This window comes from Acanthopagrus latus, chromosome 6 (genome assembly GCF_904848185.1).
Source record: "Acanthopagrus latus isolate v.2019 chromosome 6, fAcaLat1.1, whole genome shotgun sequence".
NCBI classification, from domain to species: domain Eukaryota; kingdom Metazoa; phylum Chordata; class Actinopteri; order Spariformes; family Sparidae; genus Acanthopagrus; species Acanthopagrus latus.
This window is the reverse complement of record NC_051044.1, coordinates 10,876,432-10,888,889: the sequence shown is the minus strand read 5'-3', so window position 1 is coordinate 10,888,889 and position 12,458 is coordinate 10,876,432. Positions and strand designations below refer to the sequence as shown.

Genomic DNA, 12,458 nt, shown 5'->3' with positions numbered 1-12,458 from the left:
ATTTGCATATGCGGCATTATCTACAAAGAGAGCAGGGCAGAGAAAAAGATTTTTTTTTTTTTAAGAAACTCATAACTATTCTTCCACTGTTCCCTCATAATAGAGCACTTCACTCAGCCAAACTCCAGGAACACTTTTCAAGTTCACCCTGCCATTCACGGCCCTGAATCTCGGCGAGCTCGTGTGGAAGATTAAGAGCAGAGTGGAATCATAATAAAGGTGACAGAGGATCTCTCATGGGATGCCTCGCCTCCGGGCACACAGTAGAGGGATCTGACTTTGTAATGCTGTTAAATGAATTCCTCACAAGGCGTTTTTATACTGAACACTTTGGCCATCAATACGCTGCTTCTGGTGTGGTTTCAATATGGGAGAAAAGAAGTGCAGGAAGTGTGTGTGCAGGGAATCTTTTTGCCTCAGCCAAACGAAATCAAACTGAAACACGGCTCCTTAAAAACGGGCGGCAGGGAGTCGTGACATCTGAAATATCACAAGGTTGCAGAGGTGGAAAAATGATCAAGATGTATTATTTTATTGGACAGTTATGACTAGGCTGATTAATCATAACCGTTTCCAACATCAGTATCATTTTAATCATAGTGGCTCGGTCCAGCACTACATGTTGGGTCAAGCTGCAGGTTGTGCATCATTTTCTGAGAAGGCTAAGATTGGAAAAGGGAATTGTTTTATTTTCGAAAGCGAGAGAGCAGCAGTCGAGTCCAACCTGTGCAACATCGGGGCATCTTTTCAATACAGCAGATGTGTGTTTTCACCCACTGTCTCTTTATCTGCGCTGCCCTAAGTGAGGCAAACAAAATGTCACGAGTGTGTTTCTGCTGGTAGATAAATGCTACGCCGCCCGCCCTTACTCACACTGGCAGCCTCAAATACGCCTCAGCATACTGAAGAATGGGGGCAGGCTGTTTTAATGCTCATTTGAAATTCAAAGTGCTTTTCATTAATTATTCAATTTATTAAAAAGACCCACCAAAAAAAAAATTTTTAAAAATTGTGCATTCATTAAAATCGTCAACAACTGTTTAACTGCTTTAAATACAGTACAGCAGGCAACAACGTAAAGGATGCCCATACATACGTGGGTGTGCACACGTCTATAACTTACCCCAGCGTTGTCATGGTGACAATAGTGTACCAGAAGGAAGCTGGGATGCTGGTGAACTTGCTGGAGCTGGAGCCCTTCTCGGCGTAGAACATGACCGTGGCGAAGATGATGATGGCCATGGTGAGCGAAAAGAGGAGGAAGCCCAGCTCTGAGGCGCAGCTCTTGAGTGTATAACCCAGGATCCGCAGGCCCTGCGAGTGGCGGGAGAACTTGAAGATGCGAAACACTCGAAACACGCGCAGCGTCACGAAGGCGCCACTCACGTCCTCGTTGTTGGTCATCACCAGGCCGATGTAGTACGGCAAGATGGCCACCACGTCGATGATGCTCATCACTGAGCGCATGAAACGGTAGCGGCTGGGCGCGGCGAACAGGCGCAACAGGTACTCCACTGTGAATATCATGACGCAGGCGGTGTCCATGCAGAAGAATGCCACTGTGTAGCGTTCACCGCACGGCATGTCTTTCTGGTTGGCGGTGGATCCGCAGGGCACCGTCTCCACCACATTGGTGATGACTGAGATGGCAATGAAGAATCCTGTGACGTAGTAGAAGACCAGGGCCATGGTGGAGGTGTGGGGGTTCTCGAAGGCCCGCCACATGGTCTCCCTGAAGTTCATGTTGGGCATTTTCTGGTCCTTGTTCTCCTCCTGGTCATCCTGCAGCCGCTCCAAGTTCTCCCTCTTTCTGTCCTTGTACTCTTCGTAGCAGCAGTCGCCGATGATCTCGGGGATGATGCCGAAGAAGGTCAACTCCTCGTCGTAGGCGGAGATGCACTCGTGGCGGGGGTAGTGGAGCTTCCCCGTTCGGTAGAAGTTGAGGATGCTCCTGAAGGCGTCAGGGTCCCGGTCAAAGAAGTACTCCTTGCTTTCCTCGTTGTAAAAGAAGTCTTTTTCGGAGCTGCCCAGCAGGGTGTCAGGGTAGCGATCCAGAGTGGTCCTCCAGGTCTGAAAACGACGGCCACTGACATTGAGGATGATCAGCTCGTCCTGTCTCTTGCTGTTGTCTCTTGGTGCAATGGGCATGGGGCAGTTGGCGACAGGCATCCAGCCAATGGCTGCTGCCCGGGCAAAAGGGAGCCATGCTGCTACTCCTGAAGCCATTGTGAAGATGCAGTCTTTAAATCAGTCCTCCTCACCTTCAGAGTCGCCTTAATGGCATCTGAGGGATTAAACAGAGGGAACACAGCTGAAAATGACAGCAAACCAAATGATCAACCAAAACATCAGCGTTGGAATCAAAGCAGCATGAAGCTTGTGACATTTGGAGTCTCAAATGAGTTTTCATCTCTATTTAACTTCCAGTCACGCTGCCCATCAGGATCTGCCCGAAATACCATCCAATTCTGAGGAAAACGCTTACTGGTGGTTGTGGCTCAAGGGTAGAGCCAACGTCTTGTTATCATAAGGTCACTGGTTTGATTCCCCTGGTCTGCATGTCAAAGTGTCCTTGGGCAAGATACTGAACCCTAAAAACGGCTCCTGATGTGTCAGTCGGCACCTTGCATAGCAGCCAACGGCATCAGTGTATGTATGTATGAATAACTGAAAGTCGCTTTGGACAAAAGCATCTGCTACATGTAAAAAGATTGATTTATATCAAACTCACACACAAACCTTCTAGTAAAGTTTATAGTATCATCCATGATTTCTACTGACACCTAAAGCCCACAGCACTATGCACACCATGGCTGGCTGGCATTGAGGTGCGCTTGTGAACCAAACTACATCACTTATTGGTACATAAATCCACATTTACTGAGGATTAAATGCACAGTGAACGCAACAGGCAGTTAGCTGGTTGAACTGACAGCAGCAGCAACATTAGTCAGGACACAAAGAGAACCACAAAGCAATCTGTCCCGAGCAGCTTCATTAAGCCCTGACTGTCAGCGCTGACACAGACCTGTTGAATGGAAATAAGGAGGCAGCTGCTCCAGATTCACCACATCACATGCTTTACTACACAATTTAACGGTGGTTTCATTTCAAATTGAAAACATTAACGACCTGAAATTGTTTCAGAAATTGCCTTTCTCACCTGGTCAGTTCATTTATAGAAGTGATCTGCATTTTTTTTTTCCTCAAACATACTTTATTCTGTAAAGGTGACTCAACACACATTTTGAACACGGAACATTATTATTATTATTATTATTATTATTATTATTATTATTATTATTATTATTATTTTATTTTATTTTATTTTATTTTCATGCATGTGGCTGACTAATGCGAAATGCTCACCAAACATATGCTCTCATCCCATCAGACAGAACCGGAGAGAATAAACATCATGTAGTAAAAACAAACACTCACCGATAAAACTGGAGGAGGGGACACAATCCCAACTCTTCCAAAAACAGGAGAGGACTTTTCTGCAGAGACGGAGTCCTCACACACAAGTGAGACCAGCAGGGCTCGGATCCATCAAGCGGGAGGAAGCAGCGAGCGGCACCTCTCCTCTTCCTCCTCCCCGTGGTCGGTCGACGGACTCCCGCACCGAGCAGAGCGCACAGCACGCGGCTGGTGGAGCGGTATGGAGCTCGTCTGTGGAACCACACAGAGACTCAAGAAGAAGAAAGAAAGAAAGAAAGAAGAAGAAGAAGCTGGTCTGTTGTAGACGTTCTCTTGACAGTTTTTTTTTCTTTTTACATCCTGGCTCCCTTCTCTTTCCCCTCGTCGGTGTTTGGAAAGTGGAATGTGATGGAGAGGCGCAGCGCGCCTTCTTTTTCTCCAGCGCAAAGTACAATGCGTGTCTCTCTCACCGTGCCAGCTCTGTCATCAGCCCTCCTTCCCTCTGCCTCGCATCACCATCATATGTGACAGACCCACCCTGACACTGTGACTACAGTCAATACTGTGCTGCTGTGTTGCTCTCTTAAGCCAAAAAGCGCAATACCACTTTATGGTAGTGGAAGGGAGGCATATACTCATAGTACAGTGAAGTCCGCTCCGATGACTACTTGGATATTATAATGAGTTAAGTACCAGAAGGCTGATGAATGAATGTCCTAACGTGTATGCTAACAAAACACAATATGGTTTTAATATAACCATAATGATCCCTACAAAATTACCTTATTTAAAAAGGTTAAGAGACCCAAATACCAAAATGAATGTATGTATGCAGTTTCTAGATTGGTTTTAACATGATCATGTTAAGCTTCTTGAGGGGCCTGGGGTGAAAAAAAAAATGCTGCTGGCCCCCATATTATCCCCCCATTCTTCTATGTGCAACATGTACATTTTCTTACAAGGTTAGTATACTGAAATATTCAGAATAAAAAAATACATTGGTTGTAAGACAACCTCACATTTTCACCCAAAAAAAGGTTATTTTTAGGACTATTTTTGGTTTAGCAACCCAAACGGCAGAATAAACGCTGGAAATATATGTTTCTGCAAACTGACTTTCATTTAAATATCTTTATGTTCAAATATCTAACATATGTTGTTGTCAAAACACAGTGCTGAAAAAGATCATGTTTACTTTAGCTTCAGTTAACTGCTTTTGTCACCGCAAACACAGCTGGAGGTGTCCCAAGGTCTGGTTAAAAACATCCGGCTTTGTTGCCACAAGCGTAGTGGGAAGACTTCCTGCCAAAACTGTACAGTTGTTGTTGCTACAACCATGGTCAGAAACCATCTCCTTAAAATATCCAGTGGGTTGATGAAACACAGTGTCGAACTGTGGTCCCAGCCTTCATGCCTGTAACTCCACCAGCAAATTAGCAGCAGCTAGCACCTTCACAGCAAAGCACTGAGCAACAAATTACTCACTTTCATGTTTGCCTGCGAACCCGCAGCTCTCTGGCGATGCTGGGGCTCCATGTAACTGCCCTCACAGTAGATTTAATTCCATGCAACCATTTTCAGTTGTCGAGCAAGCTCATGTCAGGCTGTGATTACTCCATCTTAAAGTGCCTTCACAATTTGACTCTTGTTACTCTGTGCTGCAATTCTGCTCCTGCAGTATGAAGCAGTTGTAATTGTAGTGTCGGTTGTCCTGCTGCAGTAAGTACTGAAAACACGATACACCCTCAATAATTTACAGACTGACCCCGACAGCTGTGGCTGACATCCACAAACGACTTGTAATGTCATGCTAATGATGCAAACCAGTTGTAATTTCAGCATTCTTGGCAAGGTTCCTTGTCAAATTAGAGTTGATGAATATGGGCACTGATATACCAAAATTAACTAGATCGGTTCTGTTTCCATTCAAAAAAGGCAAAACGACAGTGGAACACAGGTTTCAGGAATGTAATCTTTGTATGCCTGAACACTGTGTTATGCCGTTAACAACACACACGTCACATGCTGTGCATATACAAAAAAAACCTATTGTCTATGCAGAATTCCGCGAGACATCTTTCAGGGTTGCAATGACAGAAGGGAAAAAGTGGCCACTCCAGTTTAGACTCATGTACCTAAGGCCAGTCGGGGGTAGTGTAAAGTGTGGATTGAGTGGGTGATCAGTGTCATTTGCTCTGATTGGTGCTCTGCATGCGATGACTCCGATGTGCATGTCTGAGAGGTGAGCTGCATGGAGGATAATGACCGTCACCATGACGAAGAGGCAGGGTGAGCGGTGCCACAGGATTATGCTTTTGTGGAGAAACAACAGGAAAAAGTGTCAAGACTTTCCTCACAACACGGAGTCCGCGCTGGATCTGTTAATGGACAGCGATGGCGTGTCGGTCAGAGCTGATTAGGTACTTGAAGCTGTCGACCTGTTCAACTGTTTTTCTGTGGATGGAGTTTGGATTCAGTCCAGCACAACACTTGCTTAATGTAACAGGCTCGCTCTGCAGTGCGGGGGTCGATGCTCGTTCTATTAAAAAAAAAAAAAAACCAACATCACTACCGCTACTGTGGAAACCCTAGATGTCTTCATCATTTAATACAACCCTCACTTTTAAAAAATAATATCCAGAGGAGAATATGCTCTCACATTCAGGTCATCGTATTACTGTCGGGTCCGAGGATTGACGTGCAGTAATTTGATTTAAAACATTGATTCAGGGATAAGCGACAAGAATATAACAGAAATGATTATGGTCTTAAAAGCAGATTGAAGAAGGAGAAGGCAGGTTATACACACATCAGTGTCGGTGCAATCGGCTATCAGTAATTCGTGTGCATACAACACGGGGGGTTCATAAAGACAACGTAAAGACTATAAGACTCCACTTGGACTCAGCATATGCAATTAACAGTAGGCCTTCATGAAAAAACAGTAATAGCTGAGTATGTTTTTGAAAATAGCACGACACCGCTCATCTCGGAAGTCATGAATAAAACTCAGTTTCAATGTACTCTTGTGAAATTAATGAACTACGCACCCACACAACAATTTCCAGGGATATGTCAAAACATTTCTTTAGGTTCATTTTTAAATGTGAGGTGAGGAGCTTTATGCACAAAAACACTTGGTTAGGAAAAAGAAATCATGTTTTCACACGAAGAGATGTCTCAAGGTTTTCCAGTCTGCCCTCTCCCCTGGAGCTCCACCTCCAATCATGTCAGGTAAGAAACAATTACCGTCAACATAATATGACACATTTTGTAGAAATGTTAATATTGTATGTTGCCAACAACACCTACAAACATGAACGCATCAGTGGTTTGCGGGACGTTAACTGTCAACATCTTGTCCCAGCGACTGAGCTGCGTGAGCATGAGGTCAAAAAATTATAAAGCGTATACAACTCTTGAACAATACAGCTGATCGACCTGTAGCAGCAAGCAGCACGTTCTTTAAAGTTTAATCTACAGCAGCGAGTGTTTTGTCTCGGCTGTTCAGGGTTTTCCTCCTGTTTCAGAATCACCCCGCTCTCCGCCACATCCACTCTCCACCATGTTTGTTTGTGTTGCCTTCATGTCCCTTTGTCAGCGCTGTGTGAATGTGAGGCATCATTAAATTATGACGAAAACAGTGCCGCGAAGAGTGTGACTTGCAACACATAAAATAAATGATGATATATATCGTCATATTGCACAGCCCTACATCTGGACAAACAAACAGGTCCAGCTATGATTTAGCATTGCGATTAGTCAGAGATGCTTACAAATTGTTTTTTCATTGTATGAACAACTATCCACAAAGGCTCTTATAAAAGTGTTAAGTATTGTACCAGTGCTAAAAATTCCCTCTACAATCATTTTTTCTCAAACAAGCCTTCATCATCAAACTCCGAGCAAAGCAGAGAGTGGGCGTCAAAGGAAGCCCTATAGAGCTTCGTCATCAGAGAGGAAGAAGCAACGGACCCCAGTGGCTCTGCCTCCCGACTCCCACTTCAATCCCAGGCAGCAGGGTCTGTACATACAGGCACCTCGGGGGACCGCTGCGGCCGGATGAGGAGGCCCTTTGAATGGACGGCCTTGTGTGTGGCCGTTAGAGGAGAGAGCGAGGCGAAGCGAAGGACAGAAAGGAGAGAGAGAGAGTGTGTGGCCCGAGTGGTGAGACAGATAGGCTATTGATGGACTCCAGTACATTCAGACCTTCAGATGAAGTTCTGGCACATCGTGTGAAATATTCATGAATTGAGACTGAACATTTTTTAAGTTGCAGGGTTTTTCTCGCACAGAGAAACTCGCTTTTGTCTAATCTGTGATCTTAAATGGCTTGTGGGGTCCAAGAATGAGTCCAAGAAAAATATGTTTGGTTTTTTTTTTTCGCTCTCTTTTCCTTTAAAGCTATGTATTTTCTTTATAACCATTACCTCTTCTTTTTCAGTGGGCACTGAACACACTTGATATGTAGATTCATCCCGACACCGTGTTGTTAAAGAAGAAATCAGACACACACATCACTGTCTTCACTGCATACACACACACATGCACACACACAAATATTAACTCAGTACAGTTAAAAACATGAAATAGATAAATCAGTAAAGTCTGAATTTCCTGACATCGCCATCATCCTCTCTCCGGTAGATTCATTCTTTTACTTCTGATTTTCTTTTTAACACGTCACCTAAATCTGCCAAGCGCGGCTATAACGCTGTCTGTGCCGTGGATCATTTTCACCATTCCCACTGTCTTTCATGACACGTTCAAACCTCTGGGGTGGCAGATGAACTTTGTAGAAGAACACTTATGTGCAATTTTTCACTGTACTTTGCGTGAGATGGTGACAGTGGAGGCTTTAAAATATTCAAAGAAGAAGGATATCTTCCGAGTATGAATGCAAAAAAAAAAAAAGAGACAGAATAAAATGCCTCCCCACGAGGGAAACTGATATGCTAATAACTTTGCAACCAAATAATCAACTCAGCCATTTTGCAAATGCGGTGTCTTTTGATGTAATTCAGCTTTGTTTAGCGCAGCATATTCTCTTAAATCCGTGCTAATCCATCAGAGGTTTTTTCTTTTGGCTTAAGAGGAGTCCTTCAGTCCCGTCCTTCAGTGTTTTAAAAAGGTTTTTTGTGCATGTTAAAGATCTCGAAAGTTTAAACATTCAGAGTCTGGACCAACAGAAGCCCCTCTCTCCCACAGAAAAAACTGCTCCTGAAACGCCTCGTCAGTAGTCCTGCCTTTAATTCTGTGACTTTGTGACATCACACTGTGCCATTGAGTCACACATTCCCATAATCCCACTAGTTTGGCACCTAAGGATTGATTTAGCACAGCTGCTCTTTCGCTGTCACCCGTGCTGGGTCAGGCATGTGTGTGGTGACCAATCAGAGGAGACTTGGTATTCTAGATGAGTGGCCTTAAAGAGACAGGGGCTAAAACAGAGCATTTCAGACGGAGGGGGGTGATACAGTGCTGCAGCCTTGTACAGTATGAGAACACTGGTGTGTGTTTTTTTGAGCACCAAAGCATGTAAAGCTATTATTGTAGTAACCCAAAATAAACTTATGAGCCTGTGTGCATAAAATGTCACCTTTAAACTATATATCCTAAAGAAGACATTGTTGTCATTTGCAACATATTCCTGTGTGAAAAGCTTTTTCAGTAAATCAAATTGTTGAGGCTTATGAAGCTCCAAATTCTACAGTGGCATTCAGAAATACAGGTATAATCAATTAGTGTTTATAAGCTTGACACAGAAATTGGTATAATTTCTGTAATAATTCATCTTCCAATTTCTGTTGATCAGCAATTAAGCAAAGGCTGAGATTTTCAAGGTTTTTTTATCTGGCTGTCCTGCTCCTGCAGCCACTGCTTGCTGATCGGAAGAAAGCCACATTTAATGAATTATAGCCCCCTAAACTTAAACAGTTACCAACTCCGTTCAGATCCCGATGCGAGCTTCATCTGCTGCCATTTATGCGAGCCGTTTCTCATCTTGATCGAGGCGCATTGCTACAATGAGATCTTTGGTTCAGATGTTCAGATCATAATTACAGAATGTCACAAACTGCTATTCAGGGTTATTTCTATCTTCAGCCTCCTCTTCTTTGTGGCTTTCATGGCTGTTTAAAATGAAGAAATACGATAGAATTAGAAAGAACCTTGAAATGAGAATTGTTGTGCTCTCAACTTTTACCGACTGTTACCTTCATTTTACCTCCATAGTCAGAATAAACTTACAGTGAATGGACATTGAAGCCTCTTACATACTGCATTCACCAGTACCATGTTTTTGTGAACAGGACTCTTTCATGAGTCATAATAGGTATATGATAGTGTTGCATAGTTTCCAGGATATAGATATTTTTACAGAGAGGTAATAACACTGGAGACAAACCACTTTCAGGCCATTGAACATTAGAGATGGCAGTTATTTGACACACACAAGACAACGTCTGCTTTATAACAACTGAAAGAAAATACATTTCTAGGATAGCTTTCGTGACACTTTCAACTGATTTGGCGGCAGGAAGTAGAGGGTGAAGGACTTCAAATCACTGCAGAGGAGGATGATATCTGACGTGTGCGCATTAAAAGTCATTTGTTCAAGTGCTCTGGTTGAATGAGCCGACAGTGGCACATCACGGCGCTCTGGATTGAGTCGTAAAGTAAACTGGAGTCAGAAAGCTTGCACATGCATCATAGAAGTCGGTCTGTTGTTTACAAAAAGCGGTGTAGACCTTGTTTTGGGGCTGAGTCCCTTAGGCGGTTCAGATTTTTCATTCCCTCTGCTGTATGAAGCTTTTTCACGATTTCATATTGATACAAGTAAAATGGCTATTTTCAAGTATCTTCCGTGATTATATGTCATGGTACCTGGCAACCCAACCCAAGGACACTGAGGTCCCTCTCATTATAAACCAGGTATATTCAAATGTCTTGGTTTACTCTCAAGTTCCCACCGGTTAAGCGTTTCCGACAACAGAAACAGAAGGCATCTGTTTTTTGACAAAAGTTCTAAGCGGTGAGACACTTATAGTGGAAAGCTTGAGAAGATATTGGAGTTTTTAGCAGTTAAAGAGGCACAATTCTTCCCTCAGCAGGAGTTTGTAAAGACCACAACAAAGGTAAAAGGAGAGTGAATGTTGGACTTCAGGACATCAGGTGGTCATAAACACTGGGACTCAAAATAAATCTATGTTGTTTGATTTCTTCAGCCACTTACAAATCACTCGCACTTGGAAAAATATGTTCCCAAATCATTGATTCACTGTAATGAATAATGATAACACTGTAGCCTGTGAAATGGGTAGTGGAGGCACCAGGTTTTGAAAATTGAGTTTTTGTGATTTATTTATTCATCAGTTTGAATCATCTTTGTTTTGTAAGCAGCATAAAATGATCGTAATTAACATTCCGTTATGTAACCGTGTGCTGTAAAGTGATAAATGAACCATGTACCTTGAACAAAAACAACAATATTTCTTTCTTTTTTTTTTTTTTGTTCAGCCTTGAATCTTATTCCAAATTTTTGTGGAGCTGTTTTTAACCCTACAGCTAACCTCTATTTTCCTCCACCACACTTATCCCTCTCACATCTCTAGAATCTCTTTTCATGTAAAGATGAAAGCCATAAAACAGCCTATAGTCTCACGTTTTACCCTCCATCATCTCGCACTGCATAACTTATACATAAAAACAGCTCTCACCATATGACCGATGGTGATTGCAGATGGTTTGATATCCTGTAATCTTTTCTTCCAAGCCCCATCTGTTGAATATTTATCATGAGCAGGAATGATGTAAATATAGTGGGTTTGATGTCCGTCTTTTTCTGATCAGAAACAGCCTACGAGCAGCACCAATTCAAAAAGTAAAACACACTAATTCATGACAGATATAGTGCAGATTTATCAAGGTGGATGTCAGCATCTTTTCTAAAACACAGAATGCGATGCATCCCATTGCAACAGATTAAAAGACACAGAAACAGACAGAAATGTGGCTGCCATGAAACAGAAGTAAAGGCAGTGAGGTGGACATGGGCCACAGGTGTCCTCTGAACAATTACAGAGCACGAACAGCTGCAGAAGCAGCAGGTCTGAGAGGCTATGAGAAAATAACAAAGGAAATAACAAATGGAAGGACAGTGCTGTCTGAATCCACGTGAGAGTGAAAAATCACAAGTGTGTATCTTAAAGCGCAAAAACCAGGCAAGACCATCAGCCTGATGGAGTCTAGAACCAAAGAGACAGTGTGGGTGTGGATGAATGAGTTCAGATGAAAGCAGTGGCATTGATTGTCTTCGAGCAGTCATCTTATGTCTCGCTTGCAAAAAAGATCCTAGCCAGGGCTTTGTTATCCAAAATACAAATCACGCTGCAGTGCAAAATGCGTGAATCCTATTGATCCAAACCGTCTGGAGATGGCAGAGGAAACACAGAAAAACAAAATATGGATCGACTGCGGCGTTGACCAGCATCATCAGGCTGGTTGTTGTGTTAAGCAGCTGCTCGCGGAGAGCCCACCACTTAGAGAGAAATTATTTCGACTCTGGGAACCCTTAAGCTTTGAGCAGCCGAGCAAATAAACAGCACACGAAACCCTATGTGAAATTCATAACAGCCAGCAGCACGCGCAAAAACACATTTAAATCAGGTGGGGGTTGACGGAGGAATTAGCATATATACGCACACACACTGCCATGAGTCTCACTGAAGTGATAAATAGGAAGCTTTACAGCTGAGTTTTTAAACTCATTTGTCAACAACGAATGGAAGCGGAAAGTGCAGGTGTGTTAGCGTAATGGAGCATTTAACCAATTACACATTAAAGCAGTGCAAACTAATGTGGATGTAGATTATCCTCTCTGAAAGTTGTTTGCTTATGTAACTCTGCGGCACAGAGCTTTGTGCTTTTAGGTTAATATATGCCTTTAAACACACGGAAAATATACAACATCATTTTGTCCCTCACTGAATTTGAAAACGTGGAATTGAGCTGGGATATCAAACGGGGATCCGAATGAT

At 43.0% G+C, this 12,458-nt stretch overlaps 1 protein-coding gene across 6 annotated transcripts in view; it reads right to left on the bottom strand.

The window, feature by feature from the left end:
• LOC119021752 (potassium voltage-gated channel subfamily D member 3-like) overlaps positions 1–5,953 on the bottom strand; it is a 90,918-nt gene extending 84,965 nt beyond the window's left edge. For all 6 annotated transcript variants that reach the window (XR_005075733.1, XR_005075732.1, XM_037102237.1 and 3 more), the window contains exons 1-2: positions 3,442–5,953; positions 1,124–2,284 (exon numbers count right to left, since the gene is read on the bottom strand). Coding sequence is in view for 4 of the 6 variants with exons in the window: in XM_037102237.1 (XP_036958132.1) it covers positions 1,124–2,226 (1,103 nt within the window). In the remaining 2 variants the exon portion in view is untranslated. The remainder of the gene's footprint in view (positions 1–1,123; positions 2,285–3,441) is intronic.
• Between the last annotated feature and the right edge of the window lie 6,505 nt (positions 5,954–12,458).